Source organism: Phlebotomus papatasi, chromosome 2 (genome assembly GCF_024763615.1).
Source record: "Phlebotomus papatasi isolate M1 chromosome 2, Ppap_2.1, whole genome shotgun sequence".
NCBI lineage: Eukaryota > Metazoa > Arthropoda > Insecta > Diptera > Psychodidae > Phlebotomus > Phlebotomus papatasi.
Window position 1 is genome coordinate 14,106,086 of NC_077223.1, and position 27,284 is coordinate 14,133,369.

General features: G+C 35.5%; 1 protein-coding gene across 1 annotated transcript in view; it reads left to right on the plus strand.

Annotated features, from left to right (window-relative positions):
* Window positions 1-26,923, plus strand: part of LOC129802669 (chromodomain-helicase-DNA-binding protein Mi-2 homolog) — a 30,440-nt gene extending 3,517 nt beyond the window's left edge. Inside the window, exons 3-7 of the mRNA XM_055848662.1 lie at window positions 3,293-4,791; window positions 7,589-8,753; window positions 12,337-15,238; window positions 17,306-17,445; window positions 26,258-26,923. Of these exons, the coding sequence (XP_055704637.1) occupies window positions 3,293-4,791; window positions 7,589-8,753; window positions 12,337-15,238; window positions 17,306-17,445; window positions 26,258-26,260 (5,709 nt within the window). The 3' untranslated portion in view covers window positions 26,261-26,923. The remainder of the gene's footprint in view (window positions 1-3,292; window positions 4,792-7,588; window positions 8,754-12,336; window positions 15,239-17,305; window positions 17,446-26,257) is intronic.
* Window positions 26,924-27,284: the final 361 nt, after the last annotated feature.

The following is a 27,284-nucleotide window of genomic DNA, read 5'->3' on the forward strand; positions in this document are numbered from 1 at the left end:
TAAATATCTCATCGATATATGAAGAAATACTTCCGAATTTTGTCTCGACTGAATTTTACGCTTATTTGTAAATTCTTAAGTATGTTACGGGAATGTTACGAACATTCTACAGAACTTAAGAGGAAAAATCCCATTAAAAAAACTTAAGGGGAAGTTGTTGACATTTTCTAAGAGATTCACCAGTGAGGTAATAGTCCTTATTTTGGACAGGTGTTTTTTCCTCGAAATTTAGGAAAGTTTAAGCTTTAAGCATTTGTGATAACCAGGTTGTATAAATGCCTGAAGAAACAAAGAAGCATCATATTTACGAACGAGATGTAGGGGGAGGCTTTTATGTTTCGCACATACGCTACCATCGGACACTTCGAATTTCTCCGGTATTACGTTATAACTTTCACTGATGGCTATATATTTTAGTAGCTAGTCTTAAATCACACCTTTCCTGAAAAAATTGGGAGTCTAATCTTTTTCCCCTAGTTTTAGGAAACAAAAATTAAAAACAGGTCCAAAACTGTAATTTTGCTGTGCAATATTTCATACGATTGTGCAGAATTAATATCACTTTTCTGAAAAACTACTATCACAGAGGGTAGAAGGGTTATTAGGAATCAGATTTAAGTAAAAATCTTTTAGGCTGAACAGGCACTTTTTGTGGGTGGAACAAAATTCACAAACTTGACTCAGATTCATCGATCGCACATAGAAGACATGGCTTCTCTCACATTTTCCAAGAAACTTCATTTTAGATGCGATCCCTCATATTCACATCTATTGTAATCTACCGATTTGATCCACCACTAAAAAGGAAAACTTAAAAATCGTAAAGTTGATAAACAAGAAGTAATTTGACTCAAATAGGCTGCAGTTAAGTAATTATTAAACAATTTTGCATTTCTTTGATATAAAAATATTTTTCAAGCTTGCATAAACTGAATGTGCAATGAAAGAATCACATCTGCAATAAGCTCATACAGTTTACAACTGCTTTTTGACAATCTTTGACATAACCTCACTATATTGTGTTGTTTTGCATGACAAAGAAAAGAAATTGTCCGTAAGAAGATGTTTTGTGAAAATTTTAGCTTGTTCACCTGCTGAAGCTCAATATCTGTGCTAAATCCCGATTCCTGCAGCTGCAGGAACAGAGAAATCTTCAATGATGCGCATTCAAACTTTTTTGTGCATATCCGGCTCCGTGGAGGAATGGTGGAATCTTGTGTGGTCTTCTCGCTTGCAGAGTTTTAGTCAATTTTTAGCTTTAAAAACTTATTGATTCGTGTAAATTTAGTGATATTTGGACTTTTCAAGAAAGTATTCATCAGATTTAACCGTTTCCGGAGTGAAATTCTCGTAGAATCAAGCAAAAAAATGGTTTTTAATGTCAATAAAACATCTCTCAGAAAAGTTCCAAAAAAGTGATATTAAAATGATTTATTCCTTATAAAAATGGTTTAATCAAGTAGATTAGAGTTCCCTTTAAACAATGATGTGCAACTTTTAGTGTCCGGTGCAAAATTTACGGTGAAAATGGGGTGTTCAATGATGGCGTGAATCGTGTGCGATAATAGAAACTTGATTCATCTATCGGACAAATCGCCATTAAATTTTCATTTTCCTCTGGAGGAAAATCTAAGGATTTCCTGGGATTTTGTTTGGTGGGATTATGAACCTTATAAGTAAGACATTTTTTTGGCATAGTTGGAGAATCCATACGGTTTGCATGGTAGTCAGAAAAAATCACTGAACTTGAACATCATTTTTGTGTGCGAAAGTTCAAAGCCTCCCCCTAGTGAGAAAAGCCTTGAAAGGCTCCCGGAAAGGCCAGGGAATGCGCGAATCCGCACGTACTTGGAGTACCGAAGTCAACTCACTTTAATGAATGATATGGAAAGTTTCCGGGCTTTTTGTGACATTCTACGTTTCCCTTACATAAATAGGAAACAAACAGAAAATAGAGAAAAAATGAGGATTTTTCGAAATAAACCAGGATATAGGATTTTGGTGAGGAAGCAGGGGGTGTTGGGAGGAAGAAGAGAACACATATCTAGCGGTGATGATTACTTTGGGGGAGGGGGGGGTTACGGAACATCGGAAGTTGATATCTCTTAATATTTGTGCGTCATGTTGTGCGACAAGTTGAAAGAAAAGCTGCCCTTTCTTTGGGTTTGAGCAGTAAAATGAATGTTGAAATTTTTGTTTAATAATTGGATTAAAAAATGAATTTTAATTTGGATCCTAAGAAAAATGAAGTCATTAGCTAAGGTAAAGTGACCTCAAGTCGAGCGGTTCCTCAATTCGACCGGTAGAGTTATTTATTCAATTTATTCCATAAATAAATACGAATCAGTGGCAATTTTATAGAAATTTACCAACAAACATTCAAATATTGACCCCCGGTCGTGTCGAGGGACCGGTCGACTCGGGGGCACTTTACCTTATTTACAATTTAACCATTTTAACGTAAAAAAAGTGGAATAATGACAGCACACAATAAATTTTGTTTGGAATTATGTTTCCAAAATTTCCCATGGAAATGAGCAAGATGTCTAGATTTGGATCTCACTTATGCCTGGCGCACAATAACTTTTATTTTGTAAACATATTTTTGACATTTCAATGAGAGTGAGTGAGAACTAGATCTAGTCGTCTCGGTCACTCTTATAAGACATTTTGAAAACATGTTTAAAAATAAAAGTTATTGTGCGCTTTGCATAATGCCCAACGCACAATAACTTTTGTTTTGTAAACACGTTTTTGACATTTCAATGAGAGTGAATGAAATCTCGATCTAGTCATTTCGCTCACTCACATAGGCAACTTTGAAAATATGTTTACAAACAAAAGTTATTGTGCGCTGAGCATAATGCCCAACGCACAATCACTTTTGTTTTGTAAACATGTTTTTGACATTTCAGTGAGAGTGAATGAAATCTAGATCTAGTCATCTCGCTCTCTCTGATAGAAAATTTTGAAAACATGCTTACAAACAAAAGTTATTGTGCGTTGGGCATAATGCCCAGCGCACAATAAATATTGTTTGTAAACATGTTTTTAAAATTTCCTACGAGAGTGAGCGAGATGACTTGATTTAGATCTCTTTCAGTCTTGCTGAAAAGTCAAAAACATATTTACAAAACAAAAGTTATTGTGCTTTGGTTATAACTGAGGCAAAAATATTTCGTCGAAAAATTTAGTAGGCTCGGTGAAAAAAAATTCTACAGAAAAGCATTTTATTTGAAGTTACTCGGGATGTACTTCTGAATTTTCCATAAATATTCTTCACTTTTGCCAGGACGATGACGATGACTACGAACCGGAGGACGGAAGGAAGAAGAAGAAGGGGAAGAAGCGAAAGTTGAAGAATGAGCGTGGGAAGAAGAAGAAAAAGAAGAAGAAGAATGATAGTGCAGATGAAAGTGATTATCAGCATGAGGAGGCTGCAGCCGGAGATTCGGACTATTCGACACCAAAGCGTGGTCGGAAGAAGCGTGAAAGTGAGAAGCGTCATGCGACAAATCCACCATCGAATTCGGGAGCTTCGGGATCAGGAGGAATGCCGACGGTGGAGGAAGTTTGTGAATCCTTTGACATCACGGACATTCCTATTGAGTACACCGAAGCGGATTTCCAGAATCTTGTGACTTACAAGATGTTCCAGATGCACGTGAGACCGATTCTGCAGAAGGAAAACCCAAGGGTGCCCATGTCGAAGCTGATGATGCTTGTTGGGGCAAAATGGAGGGAATTCACGGAACTCAATCCGAATTTGCAGAGTGAGGAGGGGAGAGAAGAGGAGGAACCAGCACCACCATCACCAGAGTATCAGCCCAAGCCGAGTCGTAGTCGGGCTAAGGCTGAGAAGGCGGAAGAGTATGTGGGTGAGGAGGATGAGGAAGAAGATGAGGAGGAGCAGAAGGTGAAGAAGAAACGTGGAAGATCGGGTAACAGTAAGAAGGGGAAGAAATCTTCGGGGAAGGTGCCGACGTTGAAGATTAAATTTGGCAAGAGACGCCATGGGAGTTCCGATGATGAGGCTGATGGAGGATCAGGAGGTTCTGAGAGGGATTCTGATGTGGAATTTGAGAAGATGCTGCAGAAGTCAGAGGAACAGAGTCCGAAGCGTGTGGAGAAGGCTGAAGAGGGAGGATCTGCTGAACCACCTGTTCCGGCTGTCCGGAAGAAGGCTAAAACGAAGATTGGGAATAAGTCCAAGAGGAAGGGCAAGAAGACTACCAATCGTTTTCCGGATGGCGAAGAGGGAGAGCAGGAGCATCAGGATTACTGTGAAGTTTGTCAGCAGGGCGGAGAAATTATTCTCTGTGACACTTGCCCACGAGCCTACCATCTGGTCTGTCTGGATCCGGAACTTGAGGAGGCGCCCGAGGGCAAGTGGTCGTGTCCCCACTGTGAGGCTGATGGACCCGTGGAGCAGGATGAGGATGAACATCAGGAGTTCTGCAGAGTGTGCAAAGATGGTGGAGAACTTCTCTGCTGCGATTCGTGCCCATCGGCCTATCACACTTTCTGTCTCAATCCGCCCCTGTCGGAGATTCCCGATGGCGATTGGAAGTGTCCCAGATGCAGTTGCCCACCGCTCAATGGGAAAGTGGCTAAGATACTCACGTGGCGCTGGACTGAAGAAGAAGCTCCGTCGTCAGAGCCAAGTACTTCCAAGAAGTCACGCAGTGTGAGACGCCGGGAGTACTTTGTCAAGTGGCACGAGAGGAGTTACTGGCATTGTGACTGGGTGTCGGAGCTCCAGCTGGATGTCTATCATCCTCTCATGTTCAGGTAGGCACATTTTCAAATGTTTCTTTTTTCAGTCATTTTTTTCACGAGAAACAATTCGGAGAAGGCTCTCAGGGTTATGAAATACGGGAAAAAATATGAAGTGTTCGAAGCTAGGGTCTGTGCGAAGTCTGAAAGCCTTCCCCTATTTGAAAAATGATCAGAATTAACCAAACACTCCAGCAAAAAAGATCTAAAAGAAATTGACAAAGTTATCGCAATTAAAAGGAAAAATACATAATTTTAAAAATGATTTAAAAATTAGGAAAATAATTTTCTTAAAATCTAGGAAGTCTTTGCTTTAATCTAAATTTTTATTTTTTTCATCTAAATTTTTATTTATTTTTTATTATTTTTATTACTAAAATTTTTATATTTATGATTTTTTAGTTTTTTAGATATTTAACCAAAAATTAGCATAATAAACTTCCTTAAATATTTAAAGATATTTGAAATAATTTTAAAATTGAATCAAAATTATCAATCGTATAAGTAATATATGATTCAATTGATTTTTTTTTAAACAAAATGTCCCTTAGAAATTAGTATACAAAGTGTATAAGAATTTTACAACGTTTTTATCACAGTAGTGTTTCAAAAGTCATATCATAGTATCATATCATAGTAGTGCTTCAAAAGTCTTGTAAAATAGGACCCAATTTCTCTTAGACAATTGTAGATGTAAATTGTTTACCGCTGAGTAATCTCTTCAGGATGAGAAGCAAGTAAAAGTCGCTGGGAGCCAGTTCTGGTGAATACACTGGCTTAAAGACCCGTTCAAATTTAATTTCGACCAATTGATGAATGAACAAACACATTATCGTTATAATAGAGAATTTTCTTCTTCAAATGCATTTGGTTTTCTGTGATTTCAATTTTTAATACTAATTTTTTTGGTCTACTGAAATGAAAAGTGACAATTACTGGGATTAAAATACTGCGCTAATCCTAAATTTTGGGATTCCGAAATCTAGAACTTGAGGATTCCACCAAAAAAACGCGGGATCATCGGTTTTCCAGGTTCCCAAGATCTTCGGAATACCAGGATTTTCGAAATCGCAGAATTTTTGAGGAAGTTGGTTTTTTGGGCTGTCGGAATTTTTAGAATCTCTGTGGAAGTCTTTGAATATTCGGAATCCGGGATTTTCAGGATCCCGGGATTTTTTGGATCCTGTAATATTTAAAATCTCGGGAAATTGGGAGTCCCAGGATTTTCGGAATCGCGGGATTTTTGGGAAAGCTGGATTTTTTTGGCTCGAGATTTTCAGACTCCCTGGAAGTCTTGAAATACTCGGAATTACGGTATTTTCAGGCTCCCGATTTTTTTTGGATTCTTGTATATTTAAGATATTGGGAAATTGGGCGTCTCACGTTTTTCGGAATCGCGGGATTTTTTGGAAAACTGGATTTTGGGCTCGGGATTTTCAAAATCCTGGAATGTTTTGGAGTATTCGGAATTCCGGTATTTTCAGGAACCTGGAGTTTTCGAGATCCTAAAATATGTAAGATCTCGGGAAATTCGGCTTCCTAGGATAGGTAGGGGTCCTAAGATCTTCGGAATCCCAGGATTTTCCAAATCGCGGGATTTTTGGGAAAGCTGGAATTTTAGGTTCTCGGTATTTTCAGAACTCCTGGAGGTCGTGGAATATTCGGAATTCCGTAATTTCCAAGATCCCGGGATTTTCGGAATCCTGGAGTTTTTAAGATCTCGGGAAATTTGGGATCCTCGGATAGGTGGGATTCCAAGATATTCGGAATCCCGGGATTTTTGGGAAAGCTGGAATTTTAGGGTCTTGGGATTTTCAGAATTCCGCAATTTTCAAAATCACACGATTTTTTGGTTCTTAGAATATTTAAAATCCTAGGAAATTCGGAATTCTGGGATACTAGGGATTCCAGGATTTTAGGGGTCATTTTGGTGTTTGTATGGCTACAACGAAACTTCGAAATGTAAAATCAAATGAAATACTCAGACCAAAAAGGGCCTATACACAGTAAAAAAAAATATTTAGAAAAATTGTGCGTAGGATAAGATCAAAATGGGGTAATTTGGCATCATGTCTATTTTGGAATCTTGAGATTTTCTCACTGTTTCAAATGGTCAAAGATAAAAAGAAAACTACGGAGAAGTACAAGAATTTACATTCGAGAGTACTTCTTCGTTGTCTTTTTATTCATTTATCATCTAAAACTGTTAGAAAATGTCAAAGTTTAAAATTAGACATTATTCCAAATTACTCCATCTTTTGCATTTCACTATTTAAATAGCCCTCTCTTGGTTGGAGCGACACAAATCTGAATAATCTTAGTGGTCAGTTCAGAATCTGGATAATACTTTTCTAGCTTTCGATTTGATCTAAAACAGAATACAAATCTCAAAATTTTCTCCTTTTAAAACAATCTCAGATTGGTTTAAAAGGTTCAAATTGGTGCATGAGAATCCAAGCACTTAGGATTATTCCAGATTTTTTTGATCCATTGAGTATTTTAATTGTTTTGAACTGGAAGTCTAGCTTAGTTTTTAGATAGCGAGGAATCCTCAAAACAAAACTGAGTGAAGGTTGCAATTTTTTCCTCTCTACCCTCTCAAACGATTTTCGGGATTGTAATAAAGATTATGAAGATTGGGTGTCACTCACTCTGATTTAATTTCATGCATATTCGACTGAAATAACCTCAATCTTGATAGAGATTTCTAGGCCTCTGTTTAAACTTTGACCTTGAAAACCCCTTACAAGAAGTTATTCAAGGTCATTTTTGTGTAAGAACAGCCCCGAGCTTGAATCATTTTGAATTGCAGATACTATACGCGCAAGTATGACATGGAGGAGCCACCGAAGTTAGAAGAAATGCTTGATGAGTCTGACACGAGGTACAAGAGGATTCTGAAGCATAAAGGTGGCAAGGAAGACGATGACGATCTCAATCTGGAAGAGCGTTACTACAAGTACGGCGTGAAGCCGGAATGGTTGATTGTCCACCGAGTGATCAACCATCGAACTATGCGCGATGGCAGAACGCTGTATTTAGTAAAGTGGCGTGATTTGGCGTACGACCAGACGACCTGGGAGGAAGAGACTGAGGATATTCCCGGGTTGAAGCAGGCCGTTGAGTACTACATGGATTTGAGGATGGCTTGCACTCAGGATTCTTCGGTTAAGCGAAAGGGCAAGAAGGGTCGCAAGAGTAGGACAAAGGAGTTGGAAGATGAAGATAAATTCATCCCACGAAGATATACTCCGCCTCCGGATAAGCCAATTTCGGACCTCAAGAAGAAATACGATGTTCAGCCTCAGTATATTTCGGATACGGGCATGCAATTGCATTCGTATCAGTTGGAGGGAATTAATTGGTTGAGATACAGCTGGGGACAGGGTATTGATACCATTTTGGCAGATGAAATGGGTCTGGGGAAGACCATTCAGACAGCAACATTTCTGTATTCACTGTACAAGGAGGGCCACTGCAAAGGACCATTCCTTGTGGCTGTTCCGTTGTCCACGATTATCAACTGGGAGCGAGAGTTTGAATTGTGGGCTCCGGATTTCTACTGCATCACCTATGTGGGAGATAAGGATTCCCGGGCAGTGATTAGAGAGAATGAACTTTCATTTGAGGAGGGAGCTGTTAGATCTGGACGTCCGTCGAAATTCAAAGCAGCTAGCATGAAATTTAACGTTTTGCTCACGAGTTATGAATTGATTTCAATTGATGCTGCTTGCTTGGGGAGTATCGATTGGGCTGTTCTGGTCGTCGATGAAGCTCACAGGTTGAAGAGCAATCAGAGTAAATTCTTCAGAATTCTGGCCAACTACAACATTGCCTACAAACTTCTGCTGACTGGAACTCCGTTGCAGAATAATTTGGAAGAATTGTTCCATCTGCTGAACTTCCTGTCAAAGGACAAATTCAACGATTTGGCTGCTTTCCAGAGTGAATTTGCCGATGTTTCCAAGGAGGAACAGGTTAGTCAGAATGAATTTAAAAAATTGTATTACAGGATTCAAGATTTATTTTTATGTGGATTACTTTCAAATATTAATTTTCTTAAAGAATTTTATTAGCAACTTATTTAAAAATTAAAATAGTTTGAATATAAAAGCTAGTGATAAGCCTAGATCAGCTTATTGTAGGTGCGATTCTTAACGCGAGCAAACTTGAATTGTATGTAAAATCGATTTGGAACTAAAGATGATAGGTATTATACAGCAATTTGGAATCAAATTACTGAAAAATTGCAAACTTTTTATTTAAATTAAAATATCTAAGATGTAAATAAACTGACAGAAAGATGATAGTGGAATATAGACCAGAATCTCCTCTATAATTTTGCTGCAAAACTTGATCTTATCGGTTGCTCGGTAGCCGAGATAATTCAATTTTACTGCTTGAAGTCAAAGAGATTGCAGTAATATAATCCACTTTTTTGACTTGTGACACGGCTAGAGGCCAAACGGTAAGAGATATCGACTTCCGGTCTTCGACGACCCCCTCCATAAGTCGACATTATCTGGGACATTTATTTTCCCTCACTCACTCCTACCCCTCCAATACCATGTTTTTTTGTTTTTTTTTTTTTCGTAAAACGGCTCCTACGATTCTTTTCATTTTCGAATATGTTTTAGAGGTGTTGTCAAGGCGCATATTTCGTCCTTGGACACATATGTTCGAAAACCATTTCGATATAGAATTTTCGAATTTCAAAGTTTAATCAATTCGGAGGGTCTATTTTTCAACCGATTCGCTTAAATTTGGATTTTTTTGAAAGATCATGAAATTTCCAACCCGCCAGCGTCGGGCTTAATCAGTAGTGAATCAGTAATACAGTGTCGGCCAATAAAATAGAATCACTCGTGAAAACAGTTTTTTAACTCAATTCAATTCAATTCTATTTATTCAATCTTTAGGAACATACAGTTCAGAAAGAGTGTACTACATGCTGAGCCATTCAGGCTGTTTACAGTAATTAAGTAACTTTTGTTAACTTTTTTCTAGTTTGTTTAAAAAATTTTAATTGGAAATGTTAAAGTAATTGCCTTACGTCGAAAAAGTACAGTATTGCCCACAAAAAGTCTGTGTTTTGACTCAAAATGCGTCAATAGTGATGTTCTGCTTGGACAAAAAATAGAATCACTTTCATGTATAGTCATAAACTGAAATTCATTTCGAGTATTTCAAAAATAACAAAATTTTAGTGTAATGTCAGTAATTATTTAGTGTCTTGATAATTAATTTAAATTTATTAAAAAAAGTCGACTTGTTTGCTTTTCAAATTTCCGTGCTACGATAATCGTTTGAAATTTACGGCAATTACTTTAACATTTCTAAATTATTTTTTTTTTAAATAGGGTAAATGTCCTAATTTAAAACCATTTCCAGACGCTTTAACTTTGTCAGAAGATTCAATACCTGAAGTTCATATTTTTTTCTGGCAGGAATTACATAAATTTGCTCCTTTACTCTTCTAGAATGTTACTATTTAGTGAAAATTCTTTAGATATAATTTGAAAACTTCTTAAATACAAGAAAAATACACGAATGTAAAATGCTGCAATTGGAAACATGTTAATCCAAATGGAGACAAGGGAAAGTTTCTAATTGGAGACAAACAGTGTAAGTGAAACCGCGACGAAAGGCTTCCAAAACCTTGTTGAGTTGCTCTTGAGTGCAGGATTTGTTCTTATTCCTGGTCTTTTCTCCTTTCCCATCTAAAACAATAAGAAAATCTCTCCAAAAAATCATATTTCCCGGGTTTCTTTTTGAAGCATTTGCGAACACTTCAGAAAAACCCTTTTTGTTCACGAAATAGGTAATTATTTAATTTGAAAACTTCACGTACCGTTAACAATAAAGATCAGCACTTAATTTAACTAAAATTAGCCAGAAATATGACTTAAATGTTAAACAAAATGAATAAACAACAATTACCTCATTGTATTTTTCATAGGAAAACATGGTCGATCAATGAAAAAATCGAAAGTGAAAAGGTACACTTTTAATTTTTCTGAGAAAATTAGCAAATTAAAATTTGTTAATATGAATGGATTTTCGCTTTATTTGGAGCAAAATTAACTAAATAATGAAACTGAGGTATTGAAAATATAAAAATATAGCCATTTAGTACTGTATTTATCGTGAAAACAATGACGTTTCCATTTGGAGTAGCGAAAAATTTCCATTTGGAGCAGGTTTTGAATTAGCTTAATTTACCCTATACTAGAAAAAGTTAACAAAAGTTAGTATACCTAAATTTTCAGGAGTGATTCTATTTCAATAAAACCCCAAAATTTAGGTGAAAATGTTAATTAGAACCGGAGATATAGGCCGGTTAATTTTCAAATTTTGACCCCTTATAGCTCGGGTCAGGGGTTATCGATCGACTTAAGTATTTTTTTGTTTGATAGGTATAATCAGCGGCTATAACATACTAAAATTTCAGCCCGATGCACAAAGGAATTTTTGAGTTATTTAACTTAGATTTATAATTGATCAAAATTGTTAATTGAATTGAAGTGGAAAATTGACGTTAATCTTCCACTGCCGATCGATGAGGAGCAATGTGTAGTGTCAGTAAATGTTGATGGTGTTGAATTTATGTTTACAATTGTTCTCTCAGTTTTTGATGACCAGAAGAAGGTCCCAACCAAGGATCGAAACGTCAGTCAATAAAAACATAAAGAAGAGAAAGAAAGTTTTTTTTAGACCGAAATTCCAAAATCTGACTTAGGGTAAGTGTGCCAAATTCCGGCCAGCTTGCAATTTCGGCCACCTTTTTCGTTCCTCGAATTTCCATGAACTTTTAGATTTTACGTACTCTAGAGATTATACAATGTAAAAGAATAACAAAAAATGTAACTTCGACAAACGAGATGACGTGAAAAAGATATTAGAAGAATTCCCGAAGGGCAAAGAACTACGAGAATGAAGGTGGCCGAAATAGGGCACCAAAGCTATGTCTACATTTTTATTCATTTTAAAATGTATTAAGAATGATTATAGAGTAAATAAAGACGGTAAACTCTTTTCATCTCCTTTCATATCATCCTAACCGTCGACTCTCAACATTGAAACTTGAGTTCCTTGAACCGAATTATAATCTTCCGGACAGTGGAGCCGAACACTTCTCGGTCAATTTCGAGATCTCAACATAACTCGCATTTGAATTTATGAGATGATTGTCAACTTTTAATCTTTGCATGCTCTTCTTCTTTTTGCAATAACTCAGTCAGACATCAATATTTTTTTTAATAAGAGTTTTACCAAAAGAGAGCTAATTAAATTCTCCTGAAATGATGCCGACAAAAAAAAACAAAATCCAAAGCCTATTACGACTGACTTCATGTCAGGCGTTGGAGAAATTGATTCACGCACACGATTTAATCTGATTTGAGTTCCACACGTCCCAACCGGTTATAAATTAGAAAAAAGGGGATTGTATATACTGCTTTCAATCTTTAAATTTTCTATAAATCTTAGAATATAACGATTTAGTCTAGTTAGATTGGTCTCTTTATAATTCTATTTTTCATTGCCTTATTCGTCTGTTAGGTTAAGCGTCTGCATGAGATGCTAGGACCTCATATGTTGCGTCGTCTGAAGGCTGATGTCCTGAAGAATATGCCATCAAAGTCAGAATTTATTGTGCGAGTTGAATTGTCGCCACTTCAAAAGAAATACTACAAATTTATCCTTACGAGAAACTACGAAGCGTTGAATTCAAAGAGCGGTGGCGGAGCTTGTTCCCTCCTCAATGTCATGATGGATTTGAAGAAGTGCTGCAATCATCCCTATCTGTTTCCATCGGCTGCCGAGGAAGCACCACTTGGACCTGGTGGTGGCTATGAACTTACGAGTTTGATGAAGGCTGCCGGAAAGCTCGTTCTTCTGTCGAAGATGCTGAAGTTGCTGAAGGAACAGGGCCATAGAGTGTTGATTTTCTCCCAAATGACCAAAATGTTGGATATCCTGGAGGATTATCTCGAGGGAGAGGGGTACAAGTATGAGAGAATTGATGGATCAATTACTGGTGCACTGCGTCAGGAGGCTATTGATCGTTTCAATGCACCAGGAGCGGCACAATTTGTATTTTTGCTGTCAACACGAGCTGGTGGTTTGGGAATTAATCTTGCAACTGCAGATACTGTTATTATTTATGATTCTGATTGGAATCCTCACAATGATATTCAGGCATTTTCACGTGCTCATCGTATTGGGCAGGCAAATAAAGTGATGATCTATCGATTTGTCACGAGGAATTCGGTGGAGGAACGTGTGACACAGGTGGCTAAGAGGAAGATGATGTTGACACATTTGGTTGTGCGTCCGGGAATGGGTGGAAAAGGTGCCAATTTTACCAAACAAGAATTGGATGATATCTTGCGATTTGGCACGGAGGAATTGTTCAAGGAGGACGAAGGCAAGGAAGAAGAAGCTATTCACTATGATGATAAAGCTGTAGCTGAATTATTGGATAGATCAAATCGGGGAATTGAGGAGAAAGAAAGTTGGGCCAATGAGTATTTGTCATCATTCAAAGTGGCATCGTATGCGACAAAAGAGGAGAATGAAGAAGAAGTTGATACGGAAATTATTAAGCAAGAAGCTGAAAATTCTGATCCTGCGTACTGGGTGAAATTGCTAAGGCATCACTATGAGCAACATCAGGAAGATTTGGGACGTACCCTTGGGAAGGGGAAACGTGTGAGGAAACAGGTAAATTATACAGATGGTGGTGTTGTTGCGACAGAATCCAGGGAAGATACAAATTGGCAGGAGAATGTTTCGGACTACAATTCGGACTTTTCAGCTGGAAGTGACGAAGACAAGGAAGATGATGATTTTGATGAGAAGAATGAAAATGCCGATCTCAGTAGGCGGAGTAAGAGGCGTATGGAACGCAAAGAGGACAGAGATCGTCCACTGCCGCCTCTATTGGCAAGAGTTGGAGGTAATATTGAAGTTTTGGGCTTCAATGCGAGACAGAGAAAGAGTTTTCTCAATGCTATCATGCGTTATGGAATGCCACCGCAGGATGCATTCAATTCGCAATGGCTCGTGCGGGATTTGAGGGGAAAGAGTGAGAGGAATTTCAAGGCGTACGTATCACTGTTCATGAGACATCTGTGTGAACCTGGTACTGACAATGCTGACACCTTTGCCGATGGTGTTCCCAGGGAAGGTCTCAGTAGGCAACATGTTCTCACGCGAATTGGTGTTATGAGTCTCATAAGGAAGAAAGTTCAGGAGTTTGAGCACATCAACGGATACTACAGTATGCCGGAATTGATAAGGAAACCCTGTGAACCGGTTAAGCCCATTGTGATCAATGATGGTGAAAAGAGTGCAACTACGAGTACAAGTGCAACACCGGCAACATCAGCAGCTGCAAGTCCTATTCCGCAGGGTGATAAGGATCAGGAGAAGGAAGACAAGGAGAAAGTGGAAAAGGACGAGGAGAAGGTGGATGATAAGAAATCTGACACAAAGGATGTCAAAGAGGAGACAAAATCCCCCGATGATGCACAAGAGAAACCATCAGAAAAGAAAGAAGATTCAGCAGAAGAATCCGATGCGAAGGAATCAAAAGACATCAAATCCGAAGAGTCCGTTAAGCAAGAAACCCCAGCAGAGAGTGCTGAAGAAACAGAGAAGTCCTCAGAGCCAGAAGTTAAAGCAACAGACGGGGTTAAGAGTGAGGTGCCGACAACAAAGAAGGAAGAAGATGATGATGTTGTTGTGGTCAAGGATGACTATGAAAGTGAAAAGAAGGATGAAAAAGAATCAAAGATTGATGAGAATCTCGAGGTGCACAAGAGAAATTTCATGTTTAACATTGCCGATGGTGGTTTCACCGAACTCCATACACTCTGGCTCAATGAGGAGAAGGCAGCTGTGCCAGGGCGTGAATATGAAATCTGGCACAGACGTCACGATTACTGGCTATTGGCAGGAATTGTGACACATGGATATGGACGATGGCAAGATATTCAGAATGACATTCGATTTGCCATTATCAATGAACCCTTCAAGATGGACGTTGGAAAGGGTAATTTTCTGGAGATTAAAAATAAATTTCTAGCTAGGCGTTTTAAATTGCTGGAACAGGCATTGGTGATTGAGGAACAACTACGTCGTGCTGCCTATCTCAATCTGACGCAGGATCCAAATCATCCAGCTATGTCACTCAATGCACGCTTTGCGGAAGTTGAGTGTCTGGCTGAGAGTCATCAGCATCTCAGTAAGGAATCCCTGGCGGGCAATAAACCGGCCAATGCGGTGCTACATAAGGTGCTCAATCAGCTGGAGGAACTCCTGTCAGATATGAAGAGTGATGTATCACGCCTTCCGGCTACACTGGCTAGAATTCCACCGGTGGCCCAGCGTTTGCAAATGTCTGAGCGTTCTATACTCTCCCGTCTGGCTGCTACTGCAGGCAATGTACCCAATGCAGGTGAGTGTAAATTTCTCTTTTAACCCACTTAGTCTCACTTTCAGGGCCGTAGCGCTGGGGGCATTGAGAGACAATGCCCTACACTGAGAAAAAAAAAACATTCTTAAAAACAAATTAACATTTTTAATGTTAATTTTACACCTTTATAAGTGTAAAATTAACATGAGAAAGGGTAACTTTAACCCATAATATACCTAAAAAGGGTAATATTTACACCGATTTCGAATCAATAATGCAGGGTAAAATTAACATTTCCGGAATGTTATTTCTCTCAGTGTACCTTAAAACTTCCAATGCCCTACCTTAAAAAAAAACAGAAACTAAGATAGTATTCTAAGTAAACTGTTTGTAGTATGACAGAAAAAAGATTTATCTCCTACACTGAGAAAAAAAGAGGGTGCGATTAACTTTTTTCCTCGTAACTTTGACACTTTTTAGGTGTAAAAATATATCAACATTTTTTAATGTTAATTTTGCACCTTTGTAAGGATAAAATTAACAAAAAAAAGGGTAAATTTAACCCCTAATACACCTAAAAAGGGTAATATTTACACCGATTTTGGATCAATACTGCAGGGTAAAATATACATTTCCGGCATGTTAATTTTACCCTGCATTATTTTTAGGTGTATTAGGGGTTAAAATTACCCTTTTTCATGTTAATTATACACTTAAAAAGTTGTAAAATTAACATTAAAAAATATTGATATATTTTTACACCTAAAAAGTGTTAAAGTTACGAGGGAGAAAAGTTAATCGCACCTCGTTTTTTTCTCAGTGTACGGTTTTATTTAATCACAAGTATCCTTTTCTTATTATGTTCATAAATGGTATTTGAAGTGTAAGCTCGCGACAGTCTGGAGCCCACATCAGTCGATGCATAAGCAGGTCATTCCCAATTATTATAGATAATAGAACGGATTGTTGGTTTGTCCCTTACACGTTTTGGTAAATTTTGCCCCAGTCTCCCCTACTGAAATAAATATAATTGAAGTTTGACTTCAATTTATTGGTAAAAGAAACAATAAAATGCCATGTTCGAAAAACAATTATTATTGACGTACGATAACGCTTCTAAATCTCGTAAGCTCGTGAATGATCGATTGAAGTGCTTAGTGCAATTGGTTAAAATCGTAAGGAAAGTCTAACGATAATTTTGTGATAAATTTAAATATTTTCTCAAACATCTTAAAATAAAAATAAAATATAATATAAATATATAAATCAATTTGGTATTATTATTAATGAGTTGAAATTGGAATTATTTGATGATTAATTAAATTAAATAATTCATGGTCAAGGAGATTATAAAAATATAATATTTTCTAATTTTTTCGTTTAAAAATTTTAAAAATTTACTCAGTAAAACCCGATTTTTGAGATTTTATGATTATATTTTATCAAAACTTATTCATTCTACATTCTAAAAGACGAAACGTAGTGTAAAACACGTCAAAACTGGTATTTTTGCGTATAAAAATATTCTTAAAAAATCAAATTTCATTTTTTGAAAAATCCTTTGTTCAAAGAACTAGTTCAACTGATCAGGTAACAGGAAATATTTGGTTTTTGGTTTTCAGATGAACCAATTCCGAGAAATTGTTCACCAAAAAGTATATTTTTTCTTTTCAAACAATCTCTCCAAAAATTTTGTCCCACAGGATGAGTTTTTAAATGAAAATTTCAGGAATATAGTATGAATGTTGTACTTTGATATGCCTAGGAGCTTTAATTAATTATATTTTTTATTATGTTAAAAAGAAATGAGAACAAAATATGCTGTTTCTTTTGTCGGTTTTGACACATATAACCCCTTAAGTGTATGTATCGAAGAATCAGAATAATATTTTTTATTTTTAAAATTTGTATTTTTGAATCATTTTGTTTTACTTTATTCACTTTACATTGAAGTGAAGTGGGATGGAAATCGATTAACCAAAACAGATCAACCAAACGTCTGACTAATGCCCTATCTTTAACTACTGATGTCTTACCTTAAATTCAACTCTAGCTACGGCCCTGCTCACTTTGCTTCTTTCCCCACTAACTCAGGACATTTATTTGCAGCACAAAATATGCCCCAGTTCCCAACTGGATTTCAAGGAGCAGCATTGACGTCATTTGGCGGTCCAGGAAGCAACTTTGGTAACTTCAGACCACAGTTTTCCGTTCCCGGACAACCAACAACGGGATTCCCCACATCTCAGGTAAGATAGCAATCATTTCCCCTGTTCCTTTTCCATTGCACAATGAGAAATATCGCCAATTGCCAGATTATTTGACTTTCTCAAGTTTCAAAAGAAGGAAAAAAAATTCAAGAGGATAACTTTTTGGGTTTTAGAACAGTTCTTGTTTACTTTCGATTAACTTTCGTGTGGTTGAACAAATTTAGGGCATTTTAGTAGCTAAACTGATTGCTCAATAATTCAGGAAGTTGAAGCGAAATATTTGATTTTGGGATTTTGGGAATGGATAAAATATTTGTTGAAAGCTTGTTGAAATCCAATGGCATTACTTAAAGTCATGTTCTTATATTCATCGTGGATTTATACATCAGTCATCGTAAGAATAATAGAGTGGATCATGAAGAGTTAAATTTGTAATAAGAATTTAGTGAGAATGACGTGTCTTTATTCCAAGATGTGGTACGAAAAAGGCTTTAGGAAAAAATAATGAGGCCTTGATTGTTGGAAATTCTTTGTTGTTTTTCTAAAAAAAAAAAACGGTAGCAAAGGATTCCAGGCTTTGTGAAGTGCTCGAACTCGTGACAAAGTACAAAAATTAAAAGTACTTTCACGTTATTTATCGTTTAGGGTAAATGTCCTAACTCAAAACCATTTCCAGACGCTTTAAGTTTGACAGAAGATTTAACACACTAACTTCAATTTTTTCTGCAGAGAATTACATAAATTTGCTCCTTGACTCTTATAGAATGTTACTATTTAGTGAAAATTCTCTAGATATAATTTGAAAACTTCTTAAATACAAGAAAAATACGCGAGCGTAAAATGCTTCTATTGGAAACAAATTAATCCAAATGGAGACAAGAGAAATTTTCTAATTGGAGACAAACAGTGTAACTGAAACCACGACGAAAGGCTTCTAAAACCCTGTTGAGTTGCTCCTGAGTGCAGGATTTGTTCTTATTCGTGGTCTTTTCTCCTTTCCCATCTAAAACAATAAAAAATCTCTCCAAAAATATCATATTTCCGGGGTTTCCTATAGAAGCATTTGCAGACACTTCAGAAAAACCCTTTTTGTTCACGAAATATGTAATTATTTCATTTGAAAACTTTACGTACCGTTAACAATAAAGATTAGCACTTAATTTAACTAAAATTACCCAGAAATATGATTATTGTGTTTTTCATTGGAAAACATGGTAGATCGATGAAAAATTCGATGGTGAAAAGGTACACTTTTGATTTGTCTTAAAAAATTAACAAATTAAAATTCAGGTGGAAAATCTCGACTACACACAAAATAGTTTAATGAATAACAAACTTGATTTTCTGACAAAAATTACTTATCGGTCCATAATCGGTTCATTAGCGGTTCACAACCGATTTGAACCGGTTCAGTTTTGTCGGAAATTCCAAGACCTTTCCAACGAGCGCAAACATGACCCCATTTGCCTGATAAATGCCCTCTCTAGAGCCTTTTAACCTTTGACCTTGAAAAACCTTGACACCGAAAATTTTTGGAATAAATTTGTACTTTCTAAGAGAAACAAAAAGATACCTAACATTAGTAACGAATTTGTTCCAAAAAATAGCTCGTCTAGTATAAAATCGTATCCCTTCCTCTCACACTCAGTCACCCGTCACCGAAGCGAGGAGGACGCCAAATCTATGGTAATTTTCGTGCTACATGGTTTCACTTTTTTAATTAGAGATTCCCTTCCTCCACCTTTCTTTCGTCACCGAAATCCATCTCGACTGAAGTATAAGCCTTAACTGTAAGACGAAATCTTTTACACGAATTTGTTCCCGACAATGGGAACAAAAAGATTCCCCATATGAGTAACAACACCGTTCCAAAAATTACCTTATCCACGGACACTGAACATTTTTGGAACAAATATGTCACAGATGTAGGAATAATATTGTTATAAAGAAAAAGTGTACCAATTTGTTCCTGACATTGGGAACAAAACAGCCGAGTGCAACAAATTCTATTCCAACCTTCAGGAACAAATTTGTACAAAACGAAATCAATTCAAATTTGTAGACATTCCACCGTATCAAAACGGTTCCAAAAGAAAACTCTAACAAAATTGTAACTATATTTCGTAGCGAAACTGTAAAGAAAACTTTTTGGAACAAACAAATATCTTGCTGTCCTGGTAATTGTTTGAAGTTTCCTTTTACGTATGTTCATCATCCATCAAGATGCACCCACTAAAGCCAGGCATCATCTTATCGTGTAGCCTTCGAGGTCGTGTTTTTGCTGACTGACTTTGTGCATCGGTGGGATGCACTAGAACCTTTTAAACATTTGATTTCGAAAAAACGTTATTAGGAATATTCATTCTTTCCATACAGAAGTAGATCTTGAAAAATTCGAAAATCTTTTTGAAGATCCAGAAAAGAGACTTTCTTCTTGATAATTCCGCAAGGTGGCTGAGGTACATCCTGTTCGAATTTCGAAGTGCTCAAGTGTCAAAATGTGACGGTCTTCACATTTTTGTGAGGAAAAAAATAGAACGACTTTTACAGTTCTTGTCCCAGTATTTAATCATTCTATAGACACTGAGTAACTCTTGCCAGCTTTTTAGTGTGATAATTGATAAATTTTCCCCTCCTTGTCCGAAAATTTAGTATGAAAATTCGAAATTGAGTTTGAATTCTTCGAACTTCAACGACTTTTTGTGCAAATACAGTTCCATTTACCTTTTATCCAAGACACTATTGGAGAATCAAAATCTACTTCTGTTTGGGCTCATTGGTGTTTTCGTATAAGAACGAAATGTCTTCATGAAAAAAGCGTTATTATTTTTTTCAATAATAAGCTTATCACATACATTTTACACTCTTTTGAAGCTAGAAAAATTTCCAGTGGCCAAAAGGAGATTCAAACCTACAACATGTGCTTCATAGAACGAGTTCTCTATCGCATAAACCACTGAGAGTCTTTTCATTCAGTAATGGTACTATTTCAATGAAAAACGAAAAGGAGAGATCTTGGTAAGGGCACAATATGATTGTTCTCATGTGCTTCTGCATTATCGACTTTTCTTTGTATTGGTTCCTGTCTCAACTGACTGTAGTTTTAGAACACTGCGAGGACTGAGAAAAACAGTTGTGACAGGAACCAATACAAAGAAAAGTCGATAAAGCTAAAGTTCATGAGTTATGAGTAGAGTAATTTTTCTCCTCATCAAGATCTCCTTTTCATTTTTTCATTGGAATAGCACCATAAGTCCTAACTCTAAAAGCAAAGGAAATTTCCACTCTTCAAGTGAGTTATTGACTTTGAGTGATGTGTTGAGTCTCAATTTTGAGAGCAAGATTGAGATTTTAAGTTGTCAATAATTGAAAAATCAATGTTTCTTATTGTGTCGCAATAGAATTCTCCCATTCACAGCTGGAGTTTGATTTTAATGCAGAAGAAACAGCTTCAGTTGTGATTTAAACAAATTTGTGGAACATAATTTGTGTCTTAGCTAAAAATCAAAATTTTAAGTGTGTCCACACTTAACAAAACGTCACTTGACAAAAATTTTCGTGTTGTAGAATTTTTGATTGTATGGACGCAAGTAAGTTTGACAAACTAAAATGTAAAATCGAATAAGAATAAAAAGAAAAGGCTAAATTTGTTGAAACCAGGTCAGTTTTAAAATTAAAGACAAGTGGAAGAGCTTAGTTCATTTGACTTCCTTCAATTTCTATTTGGTTCTTGTGAAATTTAATGCGTTTTAGTATTAAAGCCTTTTACCTTGATATCATAATTGCACAATTTTAATGTGATTCACATTAATTGTCACTAAATGTATGATTTATGTCTTTGATTCATCTAATATTCAGAATTTAATCTATTTACTGGGTGAAACGGTGGTTCTGACAAGCAAAACCAAGTTTAAATTGACCTAGAGCATAAATATGTTGCTTATTAAAACAAATTAATAGGAAATCTCATTAATGCTATAAATCAATTTAAACCAAGTATTGCGGGTCACGTATAACTTTCTATCAATAAATGGGTCAAATTCGAAATATGCAGTGATTCAAAGACACAAATCATACATGTTGACGCTCATTAGTAGCAATTAATGTGAATCACATTAAAATTTTAATGTGCAATTATGATATCACCTCCTTAGATTAAGATAACTTGAAATATAGGGGATGGCTTTCAGGCTTTGCACACACTCTGGCTTCAAACATTTCATATTTTTCCCATATTCCTTAAAGAATCTGGCCTATGGTATTTTACTGAAAAAAAGGGCCAGTTCCAAAAGGAATACGGGAAAATAATATGAAGTGTTCGAAGCCAAATGTGTCCGAAGCCTGAAGGTTTTTCCCTATGCCATTTCCATTTAATTACATGGTAGAATTGGACGTGTTTTAGAAGATTTCAGCTTTTGATTCTATTTTTAAAACAGGTATTTTTTAGCTGAGATTTTTTGCAATATACTTATGATTGAGAATGCATTTCGTATAAATCTTCAAATTAAATTAATTAGTATTACAGTGTGTCGAAGAAAATTTCCCCATCGAAATGCTGGCTTCCGAATTTTAACCACAGTGTGCAAAAAAAAAACAAATGTATTTTCGTAAAGATAATGTCATTGGAATTTTACAACAAATTTTAGTTTTTGTTTTTTTTACAAGAATTTCACAAATAAAGCAGAATAAATTTTCTTGAAACGATACCAAGGAAAAAAGATATGGCAAATCGTCCCACTTTTGCGGAATGCTCGAACTCACGAAATAGAGCTCTCCGTGAACTAGTTTTTCGCATGATATTTTGGTGCTTACTGATCTACCAGAGATAAAAATGCTTCATAAATCACAAAAGCATTTCAAAATCAAAAATTGGTAAAGAAATAATCATTTAGAATGTTCTGGCATGAGTTACAAGCATATGGACAAAAAAAAAATGTAAACACGAGAAAGATAAGTCGTTTTCGGATATTTAAGTGATTCAAGTGATTTTAAGACCAGTTAAACTTTAACTTTCGAAACTTCAGGATGGCGTTTTTTTTAGGTCATAGGTATGTTTGAACGAAATGTTCGTCTGAACCACTCTTATAACGTATACAAAAATAAAAGAAATCGTGGAAGCCGTTTTCGAAAAAATTTTTAAAAAACATGGTTTTGGAGGTAAAATAAAAATCATAGTATTCCTAGGGTCGATATATGGGGGGTCCTCCGAAGATCGAAAGTTCGTATGTTTTACAGTTTCGTCTCGAGATGTGTAACAAGTTTACGGACAGAAAAAAAAAACATTTAAAAAGGATTGGTCATTTACGGGTACTTAACTGATTCATTATCGATTGTGACTGATGAAATCGTTTTGGAAATTTCAATACCTTTCCAAAAAAATCCAAATTTAACCAAATCAGTTGAAATGGTTTCACTTTTTTAATTAGAGATTCCCTTCCTCCACCTTTCTTTCGTCACCGAAATCCATCTCGACTGAAGTATAAGCCTTAACTGTAAGACGAAATCTTTTACACGAATTTGTTCCCGACAATGGGAACAAAAAGATTCCCCATATGAGTAACAACACCGTTCCAAAAATTACCTTATCCACGGACACTGAACATTTTTGGAACAAATATGTCACAGATGTAGGAATAATATTGTTATAAAGAAAAAGTGTACCAATTTGTTCCTGACATTGGGAACAAAACAGCCGAGTGCAACAAATTCTATTCCAACCTTCAGGAACAAATTTGTACAAAACGAAATCAATTCAAATTTGTAGACATTCCACCGTATCAAAACGGTTCCAAAAGAAAACTCTAACAAAATTGTAACTATATTTCGTAGCGAAACTGTAAAGAAAACTTTTTGGAACAAACAAATATCTTGCTGTCCTGGTAATTGTTTGAAGTTTCCTTTTACGTATGTTCATCATCCATCAAGATGCACCCACTAAAGCCAGGCATCATCTTATCGTGTAGCCTTCGAGGTCGTGTTTTTGCTGACTGACTTTGTGCATCGGTGGGATGCACTAGAACCTTTTAAACATTTGATTTCGAAAAAACGTTATTAGGAATATTCATTCTTTCCATACAGAAGTAGATCTTGAAAAATTCGAAAATCTTTTTGAAGATCCAGAAAAGAGACTTTCTTCTTGATAATTCCGCAAGGTGGCTGAGGTACATCCTGTTCGAATTTCGAAGTGCTCAAGTGTCAAAATGTGACGGTCTTCACATTTTTGTGAGGAAAAAAATAGAACAACGACTTTTACAGTTCTTGTCCCAGTATTTAATCACTCTATAGACACTGAGTAACTCTTGCCAGCTTTTTAGTGTGATAATTGATAAATTTTCCCCACCTTGTCCGAAAATTTAGTATATAATCATAATGTATAATCATTTAGAATGTTCTGGCATGAGTTACAAGCATATGGACAAAAAAAAAATGTAAACACGAGAAAGATAAGTCGTTTTCGGATATTTAAGTGATTCAAGTGATTTTAAGACCAGTTAAACTTTAACTTTCGAAACTTCAGGATGGCGTTTTTTTTAGGTCATAGGTATGTTTGAACGAAATGTTCGTCTGAACCACTCTTATAACGTATACAAAAATAAAAGAAATCGTGGAAGCCGTTTTCGAAAAAATTTTTAAAAAACATGGTTTTGGAGGTAAAATAAAAATCATAGTATTCCTAGGGTCGATATATGGGGGGTCCTCCGAAGATCGAAAGTTCGTATGTTTTACAGTTTCGTCTCGAGATGTGTAACAAGTTTACGGACAGAAAAAAAAAACATTTAAAAAGGATTGGTCATTTACGGGTACTTAACTGATTCATTATCGATTGTGACTGATGAAATCGTTTTGGAAATTTCAATACCTTTCCAAAAAAATCCAAATTTAACCAAATCAGTTGAAAATGGGCCCTACAAAGTGGTTGACCTTTGACCATCAATAAATCAAAATTACGAATATTCCGGTCATAGGTATGTTTAGACGAAATGTTCGCCAGGACTACGGTAAATTAAGCTAATTCAAAACTTGCTCCAAATGGAAATTTTTCGCTACTCCAAATGGAAACGTCATTGTTTTCATGATAAATACAGTACTAAATTGCTATATTTTTATATTTTCAATACCTCAGTTTCATTGTTTAGTTAATTTTGCTCTAAATAAAGCGAAAATCCATTCATATTCACAAATTTTAATTCGTTAATTTCTCAGAAAAATTAAAAGTGTACCTTTTCACTATCAAATTTTCATCGATCGACCATGTTTTCCAATAAAAAACACAATAAGTGCCTATTATTTATTCGTTTTGTTTAATATTTATGTCATATTTCTGGCTAATTTTAGTTAAATTTAAGTGATAATCTTTATTGTTAACGGTACGTGAAGTTTTCAAATGAAATAATTACCTATTTCGTGAACAAAAAGGTTTTTTTCTGAAGTGTCTGCAAATGCTTCAATTGGAAACTCCGGAAATATGATTTTTTTTTGGAGAGATTTTCTTATTGTTTTGGATGGGAAAGGAGAAAAGACCACGAATAAGTACAAATCTTGCACTCAAGAGCAACTTAACAAGGTTTTGGAAGTCTGTCGTCACGGTTTCATTTATACACTGTTTGTCTCCAATAAGAAACTTTCCCTTGTCTCCATTTGGATTATTTTGTTTCCATTAGAAGCATTTTGCACTTGTGTGTTTTCTTGTATTTAAGAAGTTTTCAAATTATATCTAAAGAATTTTCACTAAACAGTAACATTCTAGAAGAGTCAAGGAGCAAATTTATGTAATTCTCTTCAGAAAAAATTGAAGTTAATGTGTTGAATCTTCTGTCAAAGTTAAAGCGTCTGGAAATGGTTTTGAATTAGGACATTATTATCCTACCACTAAAACATCCGAAAATCATTGAAAAAGCTTGGACAAATTTTGAGAAAAACTAAAAAAGACATGGTTTTCAGGAGATGGAGGGGGGCTGGGAGGAAAGAAAAAAACGTCTGGAGATATTGTTTTTTTTTTATTGGGGGTCATCATCATCATGGGGGTTGATATCTTTTACCGCTTAAGCTCCAGGACGGTCATAACATGAAAAAGACGATTATATAAACTGCTCTCTCTCTCTCTTTGAGTTCGAGCAGTAAAATAAAATCCAAAAGCTACTGCGACTAACTTCATGGTTATGGTTGTGGGTGATTCTATGGACTTTTTGACGTTTTAAAGTCTTGAAATGATGGTGTGTGTCTTAGATATCAAGTTTTCCAAGACACTCCACATCTTGATTTTTTGATTTTACAATTGTGGAAATATTATAGTAGTTTTGAAAATAGTTTTTAATCAAAATAGAGTCAGACAAATAAAAAATAAATACGAATCTATTTGAACAAAAGCTCCAGTGACATTTGGAAAGTTTTATTTGTGGAAGTTAAAGTGTTTTCATTTTAAACTTTCGTGATTCTCTTTCAAATTATTTCATTTTATTTAGCAAAGGAATTTTTAGTAGGAAATTAATTTTATGGGTTTCAGTTTTAAAACTTTGACTGTGTTCAGACTGACCAATTAAGAAGGTTTAACGCCTGTAGCGGCATTTTTATTATCATGCGATGTTCTGTGAATGGTCTCTAGGTTGATATTCGGTTCTATTTATACTTCAATTTAAATGTTTCTGAAAATATTATGTAAAAGTTGGATTTTTGATCCTTAGATGATTCCTTTTTTACTGTTAAATGTTGAATTTTGGAGCTGTCTTTCATGATGTCAAAGATTGGATGGAACAACTGAAGCTTGAGTAACATTTTCTGGCGATTCTCATTGTGTGCAATAACACTTGGTCAAATTCCAAGACTAAAGTAACTTTTTTCTTGTTGTTTTCAGTAAAACACAAATCATTGAATTTTAAAATCTTCTCAATGCTGTGTAGCGTGTCTTTTTCTGAGAAATAACAAAAGCTGTTCAGCATGGAAAAGACGTTATCTTTGCGTTAACGCTGCACTGTGAGAGATATTTGTGTTTCGATTCAGGAGATGGATAAATCAGCATACATTTAGCAAATATATTTCTCACATCTATATTTAAAGTCTCTCCAACACAAGATTTCTTAAGGGGTTCAATCCATATAATATTTTTTTTTTAAGTTTTAGGATAGTTATAATAAAATTGAATGGTATAATTTTCGTAAAAAAAAAAGAAACAAACAAAATATTGTAGATTTTTGAGTTAATTAATTGATTTTAGAATAACTTTTGACTTTTACTTTCTTGGTAAATTATTAGTTCTTCTTTTCTGTTGACAGGGCTTATCTATTAAAAAAAATGTCTCCTCAGTATTTTCCATTTGGGAAATGTCAGTTTTTTTTGTTTTGTGTCTCAAGAGATTTTTTTTTCATTTTATTTTTATTTGTTTGCATAAATTAGATTAAAAAGAAAACTTAAACAATTAAGGAATTTTAAATTTACCAACATTCCCCAAAATAGCGAGTGAATAAAAGAAAAAAACAATGGAATAAAAAAGCAGAAGATGAAATGCAGAATAAATATTCAATTGAAGGGGTTTTTAATTTGCACAAAATTTGCAGGACTGCATATTCCCCTTAATCTTGTCCGGATCGTGCTTTTTCGCTACTGCAGTGCGTTACAGCAGCAATTTAGTGTGTAATAAAATGGATATTTGGCCTGTTTATGGCCTCGCGAGTGCTTAAGGGTGACTTTGTGAGTGAATTAGGGATGTATTTGTACGTTCCTAGTTTAAAATCCTTAATGAGTTTACTAATTATGTTTATGCATAATTTTAAATAGTTTTTTTTTGTGATAGTTCTCTATCAGTATGATGTGATTGAAATTAATTCAATTTGTATAGTGAATTAAATGGGAATTGAAATTCTGTGATATTTTTATCTGGGTAA